This window comes from Tupaia chinensis, unplaced genomic scaffold (genome assembly GCF_000334495.1).
Source record: "Tupaia chinensis unplaced genomic scaffold, TupChi_1.0 Scaffold000266_1, whole genome shotgun sequence".
Taxonomy (NCBI): domain Eukaryota; kingdom Metazoa; phylum Chordata; class Mammalia; order Scandentia; family Tupaiidae; genus Tupaia; species Tupaia belangeri.
The window spans coordinates 459,455-479,750 of NW_006159746.1; the positions used below are offsets into that span (position 1 = coordinate 459,455).

Consider the following 20,296-nt stretch of genomic DNA (forward strand, 5'->3'; position numbering starts at 1 on the left):
TCTTTCTTACATTATACTGTTCTAGAATTATGACTAGTGATCAAATGCTATGGACAGCAAACTTCAAAGAGGAACACTGATTTTGGCCTAATCCATATTCATCACTAAGATGAAATTGATGATCTGAACCAGCAATTATTTAGTTTACATTAAAATATGATCTTATTATTAATATGAAATAAAAACTACTTAATACATACATATAAATATTTCATATATTATATATACATGGTAGGTATCTGAACCAATATACTTATCAACTTGGGCCAGGTCTCAGAAAGCAAGCAATGAGGAAGTAATGACCCAGATCTAAATCCATGCTGAAATTCTTCAGTAAGGCTTATGTGTCAATTCTGTATAAATCAATTCTGTAGGACCACTTTTATTATAGCATTTTGGTTCTCTGAGTGCTAAGAAATCTTTGTCTTACTGAATTAGAAGCACTGATAAAATATGGGAAGGAAGAATACAGGGTCTAATATTTGGTACAAGACACAGTAATGGTACCAGGAATGTTTCTGATACTAACAGGTTTTGTAACTTTCAGAAAACTAGGACTTTCATTTCCTCAGATACCAAATAAGGTATTGGCTCACAAGGTAGAATATAAGACTGGAAGGCTAGGCTCTACTATAAGAATTTCCAATCCAGTAGGTCTGGGATAGGCTGGATAATTTGTATATGTAAATTCCCCAAAGTGAAGGAAACACTGAGAATAGAACAAAGGCAGCCATATGGCAATAGTAAATGATCTAGTCCTTAATACCTTGCAGTTGTAGGAGAGAAGATAGTCCACATGGGAAATGCATAATGAAATGTAATCATTTTTTTATACAAGTTCTATTTGAATTAGAAGATGATGAATGCTCTTTTTTATTATTATTTCAACAGAAATATCTGACCATGCAAATGTTCTATAGTACTTACGTCATAGCTTGATAAATGGATTCAATCCCATAACGCATGGCAAATTCATCAACTATTTCTTGGGAAGCATCATCAAAGAAAACCTTCCAGGCTTCATCCCCTTTAACCTCTGGGATTTTCACTGCACCATTAGATTTCACTTCAGTCAAGTAATGGAACAGATTCTAAAAGAAGTGGTTTTCAATTGTTCAGTGATTCCTCAGAAGAGTCCAGAACTATTTAACTATAATTTTCAATAAAATACACTTTCACTGTCATCACGTCCAATGTTTCATTAGCATCTACAAGCAATAGGAAGCTCTTTGTTCTGAATCTAAGTCACTACCTCTTTTACGCAAAATCTGCTTCCACTTTTGTCTGAGTTTAAACAGAATCAATGACTCAAATGTTTTGTATATACCAAACTTTTTGAGAAGGGAGTAAATGTTTTTGCATGTCAACATTTCTACATAATAGAACATAATTCATGTTGGTGGACTCTCAATTATAGTATCCTGGATGAATGACGAGATTTTGGCTATGTTACTACTGAATGATACTAAAGGGTTTGGGCTACAAAATGATAAGTGTCAGGGAAGTGAATTGAGGTAAAAAATGATCATTTTTTGAGAATTTTATGATAAAAAAGAATCACTACCTTCAATTTCTTTTTGCTTCTAATAAGTTTAGGAACTGCCGTATGGTTGTAGCCTGAAGGATCAAATTAAAGGATTGTTCTTAGATTTCAGTTCTTTCTGGTTCTTGAACCACCAGAAAAGATTCTGAAAGGTGAAGCAGATTGCTGCTCCTCTGTCTGATTCCAAATATTCTCTGCCCACACTTTCAGGCCAGTTGCCCATCATTCCAGCTCAAGTGATTTCTTTCATTGTTCTCAAATCTGAGCCACCATTCTTGAAAGAACGATATTACCAGCCAGACTGTCCGTCACAAAATTAAGCCTAGGACATACACCTAATTACTATGTCGCATGCAAATGAGTTAAGTACTTAAGTGGCTCATTTCTTCTTTAATAATATACATACAAATATTTACATGCATAAATCTCCAGAGATAGGTTTAGGAGAAATCATATGCAAAATAGTAAAGCTGTCTTCTGTTTTGAAAGGTACTTTCTCTAAGAAGGGAGAAACGTATATTCTTTAGCTTCACCCTGTATTTTTGACATATGAGGTAAATATCATTTGCACCAGAAAAAGTCTCCTGTGACACTGCTAACTAACCTCTCTGATGCAAAGCATCCAACGAAAGTCTAGGATTATTTTTCTGTGTGTCTACACTGAGGCACGAAAGGAAACTAGTGGATTTGCCCTTTGGCTTCATACTAAGTGATTATTTCCCTCTCAGCCAACCAGAACCTACTTTTAGGGTGCCTGTAGCCCCTTCTATTCCTGGGTGAGTAACCACATTCTGATCCTCTGATCCATACCCAAATATTCTTATAGAAAGAGTAGTGAAAATGAAGGGTTTCAATATGAAGGAAGCCCTTTTTTGTACTCAGAAAAAGTAAGAAAAAAATGACTGCTCATCTCATTCACTCCTAAAAGCCATTGATACAATATCTGAATTTTTCTATTTCTAGTTGTGAATAATGTTAATGAAATTTTCAATAAAATCTGAACCCTAATGCAGTTGGTAAAAGCGATTATGATTTAGATCCTGTCCTGCAATACCATAGTACTAATCTTGAATGCTTCTAAGACATTTGTTATAATACATTTCTTCAATGAATATATGTAACATTCTTTCTCTTTGGAGGAATGGTCACTTAATTTCTTCTCCTTATATGTTATCATCTTATTGCCTATTAATCCCTGCACCATGGGCTTGTTTTAAACTCACTTTGAGGACAAGCTCTTCAGTGATAATACATGGGTTCCTACCATCCTAACACATCACGTCCTGTAAGACAGAACTCTTGAAACAATTCCACAAACCATATTTGATAATTTTTAAAGCCAGTATTTTGCTTTATTATCCATAATCAGGATCATTTTCTTTTCTGGGTCTTATTATTAATAAAATTAATTTACCTCATGTAAACAGGTGTATTGTATGTGATATGGAGCAACCTTCTCCTCTCCTTTGATTTCCACATTGATTTTCAGTCGAATGGCTCCAGATACAGCTGACTTATCTGTCCGTTTCTCTGATGAAGCAAAAGAGTACTTGGTCAGTTATTTTTAACAATATCATATTTCCTTAAAAAGTTCTCATGGGATCAGCATTTAGCGTAATGGCTATGTCGCTGGACTCCCATGTAGTCGACCATGGTTCGTGTCCCAGACACAGTGGCTTAAAAACTCACTCCGGGCTCATGTGTGTGTGTGCCCAAGATCCCAATAGAACAAGGAGAAGGGATTGCGGCATGGCCATCGCCCCCGGGGGTGATTTCTCACTTTCTATCTCTCTGTCTCTCTGTCTGTCTGGTGAGTGCACATGCCCTATAGCAAAAACCTCTCAAAAAAAAAAAAAAAGTTCTCTTAAGCTTTAAAAAAAAAGGCTTAAGTGGTCAAACACCACTTTTCCAGGTCAGATTTGATCATTAAGTAACCATAATGATCCCCCTAAATATAAAAAAATTTTACTTATTGTGTGATTGTGATTGTCTAATTGCTTTATAGCTATCTCAAATACAAATATTTAATCAGAAGACCCTGAAATTCAGACATAAATCTCTGTGTGCTTGCTCAGTTTATGCAATGCATTAAATATATTCTTTTGGTAATTAAAAATAAGATAACACTAGAATAAACTCAACTAGGAGAGCATATGATCTAAATGTTTTCACTGCTTAGTTTCTTTCATTTTATTCTTGAAAAGATAAACAGAAGTTATGGTTAACAACAACAAGAAAAAACCTCTTAATAGTTTGCATTGTCAGTAATTCATTGACACCTGCAGCCTATAGTCTGTGTTTATTTATAAGTGCTAGATTAACTGCACTTGATCTAAGCAAGAAGCCACAGTGTGGATTAATTGTTTATTGGAGTGAAATCAATATATAGTCAATTCAGTAATATGTATGTCCATGAGTCCAATAGGAACTTATCAATAACTCTGAGAGCTATAAGGGCAGAGTCACAAAATTGCTCTGGTGTGAGTATAGGAGGAGACGTAATTTGATACACATTCACACTTGAAATCTAAAGCAGTAAACTGACTCATTTCACAAAAGAAAGGTGGGATTTGAATGAAATGTGAAATGATAACGGAGTCAGTGCCAGAGACTTCTCAATTGCCTCTTTCTCAGCATAACTATGTTTTTAGCAATAAGAGATACAGTTAAATCATGCAGACGACTTTCCTCTTGTGAAATGCCTGCTGACTTCTCATTCTTACTATTTCATAGTCATTGTGTTCGAACAATCCTTCACTTAGGAGTTTCAGTAGTTTCATGAGATACTGGTAATGGCTGAGAGATGGTTGACTCTCCACAAATATTAAAGCTCTGCTAGAGCCCAGAAAAATGAGGATCCTGGGATCTTTTTGTCACATACCTCTTTTCAGAGCTGCAGGAGAGCTTTACTCATTCTTTGATTTTACTATCATCATTCCAGCAACTCAGTAGGAAGCAGGCTCTGCTTGGACACTCAGGGCTTTTGGCCAAGTCTTTGTGTGGTGGAATAAATTTTAAGTGATGAGAAAGGGAGAAAATTGCACAAAGAATGAAAATATGAGGGTTGTGAATACTGAACCTATTGAGGGATTTTGCACTAAGATAAAAAAGCTTTACATATCTTTTTTCCTCTCTCACTCTCCCTTTCTCTAATTGCCAGAGGGCATGTATGTTAACCCGAGAAACAGAAAGAAAGAGAAAGAGAGAGAGGGAAAAGTCACCGCCAATGGGAAGTGGCTATGCCTCAATCCTTTTGCCTCCATTTCTCCATTGTGTGGGGATTTGGGGAATGCATACACACATTTACCTGGCATATTATTCAAGCCGTGGGGCCAGGATCTGAACTGCAGTTGGCCATGTAGGATCTGGTACTCTTAACCACTAGGCCACAGAGCTGGCCTCCTCTTTTCCTTGACGGTTAAAATAGCCATGACGGTACAAAAACACTAACTGAGGATGAATCAACAAATGCTGACAATATTATGTTGCATCCCATTTTCCTGTCTTTGGCTGAAGGGCAGTTTCAGCATGAGAGATGGGTAGCTGATTTTACTGAGGCACATTCAAACACCTCAACAAATTGAATATACGCATACAGGTTTTGTCAAAAGAACATATTTGAATAATTTCTGTTCTGAATGATAACTTTACTACCTTAAACTTAAAAACATGTTAATTGCAAAAGTTGCATGTTAACTCATTAACTTATGTAGTCTATAAGTAGGTAAACCTCTTTAACTAAAACATAATTTGTAGGGATCAGCAGATCCTATAATGGTTATGTCACTGGACTCCTACATAGTCAACCACAGTTCAAATTCTGGACCTGGCAGCTTAAAACTTATGTCAGGTGCATGTTTACGTGTGCCCAAGAACCTGAGAAGAGAATGGAGAATGAATTGCAGCATGGTCATCCCCCCGGGGGGGGATTATTTTCTTTCTGCCTCTCTCTGTCTCTCCAGTGAGTGCACATGCCCTATAGCAAAAATCTCTCCTAAAAAAAAAAAAATAAAAGGGGGGACCAGTGGATGGCATAATGGTTACATTGCTGGACTCCCACATAGTGGGAGTGTTTGAAGTCCTGGACCCAGTGGCTTAAAACTCATGCCAGATGCATGCGTGTGCATGCCTAAAATCCTGAGAGAATAGAGGAGAAGGGATTGTGGCATGGTTATCGCCCCTGGGGGGTGATTTCTTGCTTTCTGTCTGTCTCTACAGCGAGTACATGTGCCCTATAGCAAAAACCTCTCTGAAAAAAAAGAAAAAAATCATGACTATTACACAGTTAATGACCTGAAGATTATCTTTACTTAACAATTCTGTTTTCATATATAAAGTTATTTAATACTTAAAGAAGATGTGGCATCTATGCATAATGGAATATTATTCGGCCATAAAGACCAGTTAATTTCTATCACTTAAGACAAAATGGATGAACCTAAAGGATATTCTGCTAAGTGAAATAAGTGATGCTATGAAAGAAAAATGCCATGTCTCCATTTAATAACTAATGTCTACTCAGTAGCAGAAACTAAAGGATCCAATAGCATAGGAGTAGACTGAGTAATGGTAGATATTAAAAGCTGCATGAGGTTAGACAGATTTGGGAGAAAATGGTTAATAGATACAAGAATGCATGTAAACAAGTGATATAGGATGTGGAAGAGTGTACCACAATAAAAAATGCTGCTAACAATTCAATAGTTTCAAAAAGAAAAAAAAAAAAAAAACAGGAAAATAGTAGAACAAATCTTGAATATGCACAACATAATCTAATGCTGAATGTTGAAAATGGTGAATATGTTTACAAACCTGACTTAATTATTACACTCTGTATATATGCTTTAATAAACATACTGTGGTTCAAATCCCAGACCTGCCAGCTTGCTTTCTTGGGACCAGTGGTGGCGTAGTGGTTAAGGTGCTTGCTTCTCACATGGTTGATCATGGTAGGAGTCGCAGAACTGGTGGCTTGTAACTCATGCCAGGCACGTGTGTGTGTGTGTGAGTGTGTGTGTGTGTGAGTGTGTGTGTGTGTGAGTGTGTGTGTGTGTGAGTGTGTGTGTGTGTGAGTGTGTGTGTGTGTGTATATACCCAAAATCCCAAGAGGATAAAGGAGGAGAAGGGATTGTGGCAATGCCATCCACCCAATGGGGAGGGGGTGGCGGTGATTTCTTGCTTTCTTTCTCTCTGTCTCTCCAGCAAGTGAATGTGCCCTATAGCAAAAATCTCTCAAAAAAAGAAAAAATACACAAAACAAAAAGCTGTACCACCTGAAGATGTACAATGGTTACATGAACATCATAAATTAAAATAACAAATAAGACATGGATGGGTGATCATTACAACGGAGGTAAAAATTCCCCTCCAGTAAAGTAGAAGTACTAACTTTTAAAAGATATATTTCTTAAAATATTTTTTGTAATGAGTTCTTAGTCTAACTTGAATTATTTGTGTCTCTATATGTTAAATGTTTCTCTTTAAAAATGACAGAGTTTCATTAATTCTGTTACCTTTTAACTTTACATTGTCAACTATTACTTCACTTAAACTATGTAGGTTTTATAAAAGCCAAAAGTGCTCTTTAATTTGCTAAAATATATTGGTATTTTCAGTGCTTGTGCACTGTGACCTGGTATTGGATCAAGTTCTCTCTTCTTTGATTCATAACCAGTCTCCTCTCAAAAATTTGACAAAAGCAGAGAGTGAGAAACCTGAAAACTGGGTGGGAGCTCTGATTTTCTAGTTGATGCCTCTGTATCCCACAGATATGCCTGAAGAATCTGCAGTCTCCCACCCACGTGCCCTGCCATTTGCCTCTTGAGTTCCACCTACAATGCAGGAGTGATTGGTAAATGAGGGACAGGGTTGTAATACAGATGGCAGCTCTAATATTCCTGCTAGTTGAGGAAAATCCTCCAGGTGTGCCTTTAGAAACTGCAGTGCCCCAGTCCACAAGCCACACAGTACATGGCACACAGTTTATGCTTATTCCTTAAATTCTCTCTCCATATCAGCCTCAGGCACATGTGGACCTCAGAGGGTGGGAGAGGAGCCAATCACCTGAAGTCAGCTTCAAAAACCCTACTCTAATCTGAAAGACATGGCTCTCTACAAGGAACACACCTGGGAACCAAGTCTTTACTTCTCTCCAACTCCCAACACTATAGAATCTACTCCAAAAAATAGAAGAACGGAGTATTTCATTATATGGCTAAAAACCAGTACAGGGACATAAGAAATATGAAAAAATAAGGGAATATCTCTCCTCCAAGGAACACAACTCCTCAGCAAACAATAGACAGCACAAAAGAATTCACAGAAATTTAAGATAAGGAATTTAGAATATTAGTTAAGTCAAAGATAATATATGGTGTATTCATGCTGGGAAAATTCATCTTGCATGTTGTAATGATAAAGTGACTGAATGTATAAAAAATTTATTTTAATTGGAAAAAGAAAAAAGATCAAATTAGATAATAAAGACTTAGAATTAAAAAAATACCCTGAAAAACAGACATACTCATTATTTTAAAAATATTACTTTTAGGGACCAACAGTTAGCAAAATGGCCATGTCGTTAAACTCCCATATAGGTGACTGTGGTTCGAGTTCCAGACCTGGTGGCTTAAACTCACTCCGGGCATGTGTTCATGCATGCCCAAGATCCAGAGAGGAGAATGAAAGAGAAGGGATTGCGGCATGGCCATTCCCCCGGGGGTGATTTATCACTTTCTATCACTCTGTTTTTCTCTGTCTTTCTGGTGAGTGCACGCGCCCTATAGCAAAAATCTATCCAAAAAAAAAAATAATAATAATAATAATTACTTTTATCTTTTCACCAAATCATAAATCCTCAGAGCACAGGATTTTTTCCCCTAATTTATTAACTTTTCCATAATTCTTTGCATAGGGTTCTGTACTTGGTATTCAATAAACATTTTGAGTGACGGTAAGAAAGAATTTTGAACATTAATTGTGACAAAAGTCAATGAGATGCAAGAGAAAAAAGATAATTCCAGGAGATGAGAAAATCACTCATGATATGAAGCAGGAATTCCATAAAAAGATAACACCCTAATAAAGAATAAAACAGAACTTCTGGAGATGAATCGTATATTACGAGAAATAAAAATCTTCCTCAAAAACATTAATTGCAGATTAGATCATGAAGAAGAAGGAATCTCTGACCTTGAAGCCAAAGCCTCTGATATAGACCAAACTACCAAAATGAATTTTAAAAAAGAGACTAATCCAGAAAATATCAGACACCATTAAATGCCTAAATATCCACATAATGGGTATCCCACAAGGCAAAGAAGTTGGTAAAGCCACAGAAATTCTCTTCCATAAAATATTATCTGAAATCCTATCAAAGCTAGAGAAATATACAGACATCCAAATCCAGAAAACACAAAGAACACAAATAAAGTCAACCTAAGAAGATTCTCTCAACAGCACATCATAGCTAGATTGGAAAAAATCAAAGACAAAATAATATTCTAAAAATTTAGAAGCGAAGCATAAAGTTACTTACAAAAGTTATCCTATTCAGCTAACATTAGACCTCTCAACTGAAACTATGTAGGCAAGGAAATAGTAAGATGTATTTTAAAATACAAAAGAACAAAAATTCAATCAAATATTCTATCCTGCAAGATTATCCTTCAAATGGGAAGAAGAAATAAAATTTTTCTCAGATAAACAAAACATGAAAGAATTTGTCAATACTAGACTAGCTTTTCAAAAAGTTCAAGAGGGCAGGGAACCAGCAGTTAGTGTAATGGCTACGTCGCTGGACTCCCACGTAGTTGACTGCGGTTCGCGTCCTGGACCCGGTGGCTTAAAACTCACGCCGGGCACGTGTGTGTGCATGCCCAAGAACCCGAGAGGAGAATGGAGGAGAAGGGATTGCGGCATGGCCATCCCCCCTTGGGGGTGATTTCTCGCTTTCTGTCTCTCTGTCTCTCTCTGTCTGTTTGGCGAGCGCATGCGCCCTATAGCAAAAACCTCTCAAAAAAAAAAAAAAAAAAAAAGTTCGAGAGGGTTTGAGGCCATCAGTAGCATGATGGTTAAGGTGCTAGACTCCCATATGTCCAACCATACTTTGAGTCCCAGACCCTATAGCTCAAAAATCCTGCTGGGTGCACATGTGTGCATACCCAAAATATGGAGAGGAGAATGGATAACAAGGTATTGCAGCATAGTCATTACCCCTGGAGTGGGAGGTCATTTCTCACTTTCCCTCTCTCTGTCTCTCTTCATGAGTGCATACACCCTTTGGCATAAAATAAAATTGAAGGGAATACTATATTCGGAAAAGAAAAGAGCAACAAATAGAAATAAGAGAAAACAACCAAGAAAATGACTAACAAAATGGCAGAGATAAGTCCACACATATCGATAATAACATTGAATGTTAACAGATTAAATTCTCCGCTTAAAAGACAAAGACTGAATAAGTGGATTAAAAAACAAAACAAAACAAAAACAGGAGCCCTCTATATGCTGATTATAAGAAACATACTTCACTGATAGAGACTCATAGACTGAGAATGAAGGGCCAGAAAAATACATTTCATGCAAATGGAATCCCAAAGAAGGCTGGAGTCATGATACTGATAGTAGACAAAATAGACTTCAAGACAAAACTGTAAGAAGAGACAAAGGACACTATATAGTACTAAAACGACTACCTCACCAAGAAGATGTAGCACTTATATTTACACCCCCTTTCACTTCTGGACAGATCATCTAGACAAAAAATACACAGATACATGAAAACTAAATGAGACCATAAACCAAATGGACTTGACAGAAACCTATAGAACATTTCACCTAACGTCCACAAAATACACATTTTTCTCATCCCCACATGGAACATTTTTGAAGGCTGATCACATGACAGAGCACAAAACAAGTCTTTACAAACTGAAAAATATAAAAAATTTATTGAGCATCTTTTTTGATCGCAATGGAATTAACTTAAAATCAACTACAGAAAGAACCTGTGAAAATGCACACATACATGGAAACCAAACAACCTGTACCTGAACGGCTCCACAAATATAAAGAAAGTAGACTGAAAGTTTAGAAAAAAAGTATCAAAACTAACAATAGCACACATAAGTCTCCATAACCTATGTGGCACAGAAAAAGCAGTCATTAGAGGGAGTTCAAAAGAAGTAGTGCTTATAATTAAAAAAAAAGAAAGAAAAGTTTCAAATAAACAACCTAATACATCTCAAGGAACTGGAAAAACAACAAAAACAAACAAACAAATACCAAAAGAATAATAAGTATCCAAACATAAATACATAAAACAGAGAATGAAAGAACTACACAGAAAACAAACAAAACCAAAAACTGGTTCTTTGAAAGGATAAACAAAATTGACACACCATAAACTAGACTAATCAAGAAGAACAGAAAAAGGAAACAAATAAACACAATCAGCAATGAAATAGTCAATATTACAACAGATATGTCAGGAGTACAAAAGATTATAAGAGAATACTATGAGTGACTATATGCCAACAAACAAAAAAACCTAGTTAAGACAAAAAAATTTGTGGACACATATAAATTATCTAAATTAAATCAGGAAGAAATAGAAAGTGTGAACAGATCAACAACAAGTAATGAGATTGAATCAGAGATAAATAGCCTCCCAACAACAACCAAGAAAAGACTCCAGGTCCTGAGGGTTTCCCTTCTGAATTCTACAAAATGTTTAAATAACTAACCCCAATTAGGAGGATGGGACATGCCAGAGGGTGGGGGATGGGGAATCAAGGAAGGCAAAACAAAAGGCAAGGTATGCAGGACATAAGAATTGGAAAATTATTTGCTGAGAACATGTATGTTGATGTGCTTGATTGAGCCAATGCACAGTGTATTTTGGATGGAAAATTCATTTGTGTGTTGTGATGGTGTATAGTGAATTAATGTAGAGAATGAATAAATTAAAAAAAAAAAGAACTAACCCCAATTCTCCTCAATCTATTTCTAAAGATCCAAAAGAAGCATTTCTTTCTTTCTCTGAAGAGGTTTTTGCTATAGGGTGCATGCACTCGCCAGAAAGACAGAGAGAGACAGAGAGACAGAAAGCAAGAAATCACCTCCCGGGGGAATGGCCACACCGCAATCCCTCTCCTCCAGTCTCCTCCTGGGATCTTGGGGATGCATCCACATGTGCCGGTGTGAGTTTAAGCCACCAGGTCTGGGATTTGAACTGCGGCCGACTATGTGGGAGATCAATGACATAACCATTATGCCAACTGCTAGTCCCCAAAGGGAAGGATTTCTTCAAAACACATTCTTTGAAACCTAGCTCATCTTTATCCCAAATGCAGACAAGAAAATAATGCAAAAAGAAAACTACAGACCCCTGTCCCTGATTAATGTAGATTTGAAATTCCTCAGCAAGACACTAGCAAATCATATCTAATCATATCTTAAAAAAATTTGGGCCAGCAAGTGGCATGGTGGTTATGGTGTTTAATCCTACATGGTTGACTCCATAGTTCAAGTCCCAGAACCAGGAGCCTGAAAAATATGCCAGGTACATGTTCATGTGGGCCCAAAATCCAAAGAGAATAATGGAGACGGGATTGCAGCATGGCTATCTTCCTGGGGAACCATTTCTCACTTTCACTCTCCCTCTCTGTCTCTTTCTGTCTCTTTCTGGCAAGTACACATGCCTTATAGTAAAAAAAAAAATCTAAAAGAAAAGATTATATACCAGGACCAGGTAGGTATTAACCTAGAGATACAAGGGTGGCTCATCATATGCAAAAAAACTAATTTAATATATCACACTTACACAAGGAAAGAAAAACCATATGATCATATCAATCAATGAAGAAAAAGTATTTGATAAAATACAACATTCCTTTATGATTAAGAGTCCCAGCAAAATCAGTATAGAAGAAACATTTTTTTCTCAACAGAATAAAATCCATATACAATAACCCATAGCTAAAATCATACTGAATGGAGAAAAGATGAAAGCTTTTCCACTAAAAACAGGAATAAGACAGGCTGCCCACTTTCCTCCCTCTTTTTTGATATAGTACTGGAAGTCCGAGCAAATGCAATCAGATAAGAGAGTAAAATGAAAGGCATTCAAATAGAAAAAGAATAAGTAAAATTATCCCTATTTGCAGATGACAGGATAATTTATATAGAAAAATCCAAAGGATTCCACAAAAATACTCATAGACATTATAAATAAATTTAGTAAAGTGGCAGGATACAAAATCAATATATAAAAATCTAGTATTTTTATATAGCAACAATCATTAGATTGAGGTAGCACTGAAGAAAGTAATCCCATTTACAAAAGCCACATACACAAAAAAAGATACCCACCTAACCATAAAGGTGAAAGACCTTTGCAGGAAAAACTATGAAAAATTGAATAAAGAAATTGAAAGTGATGCACAAAAATGGAAAGACATTCCATGTTCTTGGATTGATGAATTAATATAATCAAAATGTCAATTATACACAAATTAATTTACAAATTCAATGTATTTCTGATCAAATTACTAGTGTCATTCTCCTCAGAAATAGAAAAAAAAATCCTAGAATTTGTCTGAAATTATAAAAGGCCTTGTTTCATGAAGGCAATATTGAGCAAAAAGAGTAAGGTGAGAGGCAATTCTTTACTTGACCTCCAAATATATTACAAGTTGTGATAATCAGTGTTAAATAGGCTTCCAACAACAACAACAACAAGTCCAGGTCTTGATGGCTTCCATTCTGAATTCTGCAAAATCTTTAAAGAACTAACTCCAGTTCTCCTCAAACTATTCCTAAATATCCAAAAGGAAGGAAGTCTTCCAAACTCATGCTTTGAAGCCTACATCATCTTGACCCCAAAAGCAGACAAATAAATAATGAAAAAGAAAACTACAGGCCAATATCCAAGTTGTGATAATCAAAATAGCACGGCACTGGCACAAAAACAGGCATGCAGACTAACGAACAGAACAGAGAACCCAGAAATAATCCCCCAAACAGATAGCCAACTGATCTTTGACAAAGGACACAAAAAAATCAAGAGGGAAAAAGAAAATCTATTCAGCAAATGGTGCAGGAAGAATTGGATAGCCAACTACAGAAAAATGAAACTAGACCCCTATTTCTCACCAACAAAAATCAATTCAAAATGGATCAAAGATCTAAATTTATAGCTGCAAACTGTAAAACTACTGGTGGAAAACCCAGAAGAAAATCTTGAGGACATTGGAGTGGCCAAGCATTTCTTAAATAAGGTCTCTAAAGCACAGGCAATAATCCTGAAAATAGACAAATGGGACTACATTAGGCTAAAAATCTTTTGCACAGTAAAAGAAACAATAATTAGAGTGAAGAGACAATCCTCATAACATAAGAGAAAATTTGCAAACTATGCTTCAGATAAGGGACTGATATCTAGAATATATAGGAAACTCAAGCAGCTTATCCACAAAAATCCCCAGACAATCCAATTTAAAAATGGGCAAACAAGCGGAACAGACAACTCTTTAAGGAAGACATATGAATGGCCAAAAGTATATGAAAATATGCTCAACATTACTTATCATAAGGCAAATGCCAATCAAAACCACAACTAGGTACCACTCAACCCCAGTTAGAATGGCTATAATTAAAAAAATAATAATAATAAAGAATGACAAGTGCTGGCAAGGTTGTGGTGAAAGGGGAACCCTCTTACACTATTGGTGATAATGTGAATTAGTACAACCACGCTGGAAAACAATATGGAGTTTTCTCAAAAATCTACAAATAGAACTACTGTAAGACTCAGTAATCCCACTCCTGAATATTTACCCAAAGGCTAGGAAAACAGTCAGAAGGATACTTGTACATCCATATTTATTGCAGCATTATTCACAGTTGCTAAGACATGGAATCAACCTAAAAGCCCAAGAATGGATGATTTGATTGAAAAACGTGGCAAATACATACTATGAAATACTACTCAGCAATAAAAAAAAAAAATGAGACCCTGTCATTTGGTACTACAAAGTGGATGAATACAGACGGTTTAATGCTGAGCTAAGTAGGTCAGCTTATGAAAGACAGACATTGTATGTCCCTGTCCAATATATGTCAAATGTCTGCACTTTATGGCAGAAACTGATGGATTAGTAGATATAATAGCAGAGACAGTAAGTATAGATAACTGAGACTAGAAAGAATGGAGTGAAAAGTGGGAGGTGGGGAAGGGGGGCTCAAGAAACATTTTAACAGACATAAGAATGGAAAGTTATTTGTTGAGGATGATGTGTATGGCAGTATCTTTGACTTAATTGAGATACAATGCATTTATGCTTTGAAAAACCATATTGTAAGCTGTAGAGATACACAATGAAATGTAATTTTTAAAAAATTAAGACAATCATTGAGAATGACTTTTCAGAAGATCTGATTAAGAAATTTCTGGATCATGAAACTCAGGTGACCCATATACTTTTACTGTTAATAAACTAGGTTATCATTCAATTCTATAAAAAGTTAAACTAAATTCCTGGTTCCAAAGTAAATTTTCATTTAAAAATCATGTTAATTAAATATATTCTCCATAACTTCATCATCAGAGTCAGCATAAATCCACACATACACTTGGCTTTGGCAACTAAAGCCTACTTTTATATCATCATTTGAGGGACATCTCAAATGTCCCTCCTCATTTGGAGGACATCTAAATATCATTTTTCCTTTATTCAAAAAAATAGACTAGAAAGAAATAAACCAGACAAAATAAGTCATAAGTTAATTATTTGTTTCCCATATATTTGGCAAAGATTTTGAAGCCATATTTTATAAATTAAAAATGAAGAATGGGATGATATTTTTTCCAAAAGACATACAGTTGATTCTTTGAATGAGCTTTTCTTTACAACTCAACTTTATTCAAAAGGTTTTCAATGATGAAATTAACTCATCTGAAGCCCAACACATGCTCTAGAAAGGTACTGGTTATCTGTGCCTATATAGAAATATAACACATGCCACAGGTATTCTGGAATTTTATTTAACTTCTTTTTAAGTAGATATAAAGATTATCACCTAGGTTGTACCAGACATCCATTTCTCCACTCAGGGTCCTCACTTCCACAATTGTCTGTCCCAGGAAATCATCGGATTCCTTTTTGAAATGTTGTTTGACTCTGGACTTAATGTCGTCATCTTCATCCCATACTCTGACTTTGATTCGATCTGTAGAGTTATGGCACTCACTGAAAATAAATATAAGTAAGTTAAGAACCATTGCTTTAAATGGCATTTAATGTTAGCAACTTACATTTAAATTTAGCTAGTTCAGAAAGGCCTAGCATATTACATTATAAATAAGATTTGCTACTAACCTGTTCCACCTATTGAATGTTACAGATACCCAAAGCAGGCATATTGAAAAATTAATTAGTTAAATAATGTTGATAAGGGGAAGTTCTATCCCATTCTATCCCATTTTATCTTATTTCCTTTAACTAAACTAGATAAAATAATCTATTTTATATATATATATGCATTTTAGTATAAAAGAGCTCATTATAAATTATTTCATAAAAATGACTCATTGAATCTGATAAGATTGAGAGCTACTAAATACTTGATAACTTCCATAGGTCTCAACTTCTATTTCTATAAAATGAGGGTAATAATACCTACTTATAAGGTGTTTATGAGAAATAAGTAAATAGCTTATAGGAGTGAGCACTTGCCAGACACATTGTATTTGATCCATATAAGTCATTATAATGTCATTATTCCATAAGTTCTTAAAGTTAGAACATATTTTTCTTAAAAAGTTTCTATTCTTTCTTGTTTAAGGTTTTTGCCCCATACTAAGACAGAGAGAGGGAAAAAGAGAAATCATCCCCCAGGAAGGATGGCCATGACACAATTCCTTCTTTGGTCTCATCTCAGGATTTACTGGTGGTGGGGGAGGTATGCATGCTGGTGTACATGGTGTGATTTTCAAGCCATCAGGTCTGGGACTTAAACCATTGTCAGCCATGTCAGAGTCGAGCGCCTTAACTACTACACCACCTGCTTACTCATAGAATTCTTCTGGAATGAAATAAATTAATCTTTTTTGTGACTTAATGTGCAATCGAATGAAATTCCAATTGGATCAAGTGGAAAAAGAATAGAAAATCTTGTAAATTAATTTTGCTTGGTTATATACAAAGTGATTTAAAATACATTTATGAATTATTATTATTTCTTATATATACTGTGGCATTCTTGAACTACTTCAAATCTGTTTCATGACTCTTGTGAAAATATAAAGGTTTTCATTTTGGATGGGAAATGGTAGGATCTTGTAGTAAACAGAATTTGACGGCGAGAAATATCTCTACATAGAAGAGAAAATCATCTATCAAGTAAAATAGAGAGATGAAGCATAATGCCATTAAATCTTATTCTATCAAACTGCTTTCAATCTGACTAATTAGCTAACACGGACTCCTGATTTTGTTTACCAGTTTGTGAATTTGACTCTTTTAATCAACAGAGAACACTTTTATTTTTATTTTTTCTTAATTGCCAAAGAGTGCATGCACTCACCAGAGAAAGACATGGCTAGTGGGAGAGGGAAAAAGCTTCCCTTGATAGGATGTGTTCACATCATAATCCCTTCTCCTGCATGTCTCCATCCATTTGAGATTTGGGTCATGCATGCATATGTGTCATGGACGTTTTCTCTAATCACCGAACCATCATTCAAACTGTGTTTGGCCATGTGGGATCCCAGTCCCTTAATCACTAGGCTAGGAGGCTGGCCCACCACACAAATTCTTAATAAATAAAATAAGTATTAGGGCCAAGTGGCTCATTTTGCAACTTTCCTTTAATGAAAATAATTTTTCTTCTTAAGGAAGAAAAAATTTATATTTCAAATGTATATTTTCAAATTTAAAAAATATTTTTTATCTGGGTCTTAGTATCCTGATCTTCTTGCCTCAGCCTCCCAGCTGGGACTTTTAGGCACTGACCACCATATTTGGCCTTTACATTGGATGAGGAATCAAATCTAAGCTTCACATAAGGACCCAGTCTGAGAAGCACAGCATTTCAGCATGTGCTAAGTGAATGGGTCGTGATTCATATTGCTAATTTTATATGTTTTCATTGTTAAAGTGAAGACTGGTTTTGGTTCCATGGGAATAAAGTATTTTTTTCCATCCCAAATTAAAAGAAAATGTTTGCCCTTTCTGGACTCAGGCTCATTGTGTGCATGTCTATATTTATTTTTGTTTTTATTTTTGCTTTTAATTCACAGGTGCTATAGCTTTGTTGGGCCAATCACTACTTGGCCAATTTTTTGGAAACCTTCCACAGGACTAATGTTATTGTATGTATTTACTACAACTTTGCAAATGGTCTCACTGCAGTATTTTTAAATGTAGAATTTTCTAGATATGGCCCCAAAACATTTCTCCTATGATTAAAGCAAAGGGAAAAAAAAAAAAAAAAGATTTTCCTTACCCAAGTTATCCGAGTTGAACTTATTTTGAGATGAATTCTCTACCTCGAGAGATACTCATGGATTTGAGGGATGCCCATGGATTTGAGAAAGTCAATAAAGCATGACTGACTAAATTCAATTGGAAAAATAAGCTCCTGCTCAAGTACTTACCCTCTGAGGTGGCATCTCACAAAGTAGTATATTAGTAATTATCCAAACATAAAAACCACATTTAAGGGAGCTTAATGGCTATGTCGCTGAACTCCCATGTAGTTGACTGTGATTCAAGTCATGGACCCAGTGGCTAAAACTCACACTAGGTGCATATGTATGCATGCCTAAGATCCCGAGAGGAGAATGGAGGAGAAGGGATTGCGGTGTGGCCATCCCCCCTGGGGGGTGATTTCTTGCTTTCTATCTCTCTATCTCTCTCTGTGCTCTATAGCAAAAAATCTCTCAAAAAAAAATGCATTTAAGATCAAGTTAGAGCTAATAAACTAACTAAAATATATCTCACTCTGTAACTATATCAGAAAACATCACTAATAAGTGATGTCACCTTTAAAAAATTTCTAGCTACAAATTTTATCAAACAAGAATCTGTAATATTTTAAATAGTATTATATCAGGTTTTGTTAAAAGACACATTGAAGACAAATATTAAATATATATGAATAAACATATATTTAAGTATATGTGTACTGAAATAAACTGAAAGGGTCTATGTTAAAATATAGGTGAAAAATTAGTGAAAGCTTTCATTCTTTATATTTTTTCTGTTACAATAAAAAATTTGTATTTTTAAGCATCCTGTAGTAATCATAAATTATGACATTTCTACTCAGGAGAGAAGGCAGGGCTTGATTCAGAAAGTCATCAGACAGAAGCTTCCTGCAAGCATCATCCTGAGGCAGAGCAGTTGCAGCAGCCTTTCAAACAGTAATTAAATTCTCTAGTTACAGCTTAATTCCTTAAACTCTGACCTGCCAAATGGAAATACTCTAAGACACTCAACTTTCACATTTCCTCTTAGTGATTTATTATGAATTATGCAACCTACTTCATTGCAATATTGGTATCTCCCTTATTCTTCAATCAAGAACTCTAACCCTGCTCTCTGTGAGTTGTATTATAGCAGAGACGAACTCTAGTTTTAAAACTCAGCGACTGACAATGCAGACACTTTTCCCTCCTGCATTTGACATGGCCAATTTAAATGTGGAAGTTAGTACCAAAGAAATAGTCCCTTTATTTCTATTTATGTTCTCTCAAGGTTTTCTTTGTCATATTTGGACATTGCAAATACATTCTGTTCATCAATGACATAGAAGATAAAAAAAAAAAGGCAAGAAAGTAATTATATTATTAGCACAACTTTCCAAAAAGAAAGGAGAAGAGGTGTTCATGCATTGACATTAACGGGTTGACTAAAGGAAGTCCTTGTGCTTTAATAGATCTGAGAATTGGGCCAGCAGGTGGCATGGTGGTTAAGGCACTGGACTCTACACCTGAGTGACTGCAGTTTGAGTCTCAGACCTGGTAGCTTGCTCTCTCACTTTCTTTCTTGTTCTCTCTCTCTCTCTCTCTCTATCTATATTTTTGGTGAGCATATGTGCCCTATAGCAAAATTTTAAAAATAATAATAAACAAAATAAAATAAAACAGAGAACCAAAATGCAACATAGGGCCTCATAAAATATAGCTATTTTACCTGCATCACTTCCTAGCCCCCACAGTTAGATCATATATACCTCAAAGTCTTGTATTCTATTTTTATATCTAATACTGTCTCCACAGATATTAATGCTTTCAAATAAATTTATGCTAACAGCAGTTTTGATCATTATTAATATAGTCTTAAATATTAAAACTGTAACAAGAAAATTAACATAAATAATAATGGGAATATAAAAGTATAATTTGATAATATAAAATAAAATAATTATTAATATTAAAATAATAAAAGTAAAAATTAGCTCAATGAACTAACTTAGTGTCTGTCCAATTTGCAGGGAAAAGAAAGACCAGTTAGGACAAGAAATCAGAGAATGAAGGATAAAATTGTGCTCTCAAAAAAGTAGATGAGAGTTGTTCTCTGTCATTCAATGGTTAAATGCCGTGCACAGAAAGTCAGAGACACAGAGCCAACCCTGGTTGGGATCCTGGCCCCTCGGAACATGAGTACCCAAGATCCTGATGGGATGGAAAAACTAAAAAGAATTGTGGCATGACCATGCCCCATCAGGGATGCTCTCTCTCTCTTT

The 20,296-nt window shown here is 35.5% G+C and overlaps 1 protein-coding gene across 1 annotated transcript in view; it reads right to left on the reverse strand.

The window, feature by feature from the left end:
* UNC13C (unc-13 homolog C) overlaps positions 1 to 20,296 on the reverse strand; it is a 656,973-nt gene that overhangs the window by 354,246 nt on the left and 282,431 nt on the right. Inside the window, exons 10-12 of the mRNA XM_006149494.1 lie at positions 15,626 to 15,795; positions 2,958 to 3,073; positions 928 to 1,091 (exon numbers count right to left, since the gene is read on the reverse strand). Coding sequence (XP_006149556.1) covers positions 928 to 1,091; positions 2,958 to 3,073; positions 15,626 to 15,795 — 450 coding nt within the window. The remainder of the gene's footprint in view (positions 1 to 927; positions 1,092 to 2,957; positions 3,074 to 15,625; positions 15,796 to 20,296) is intronic.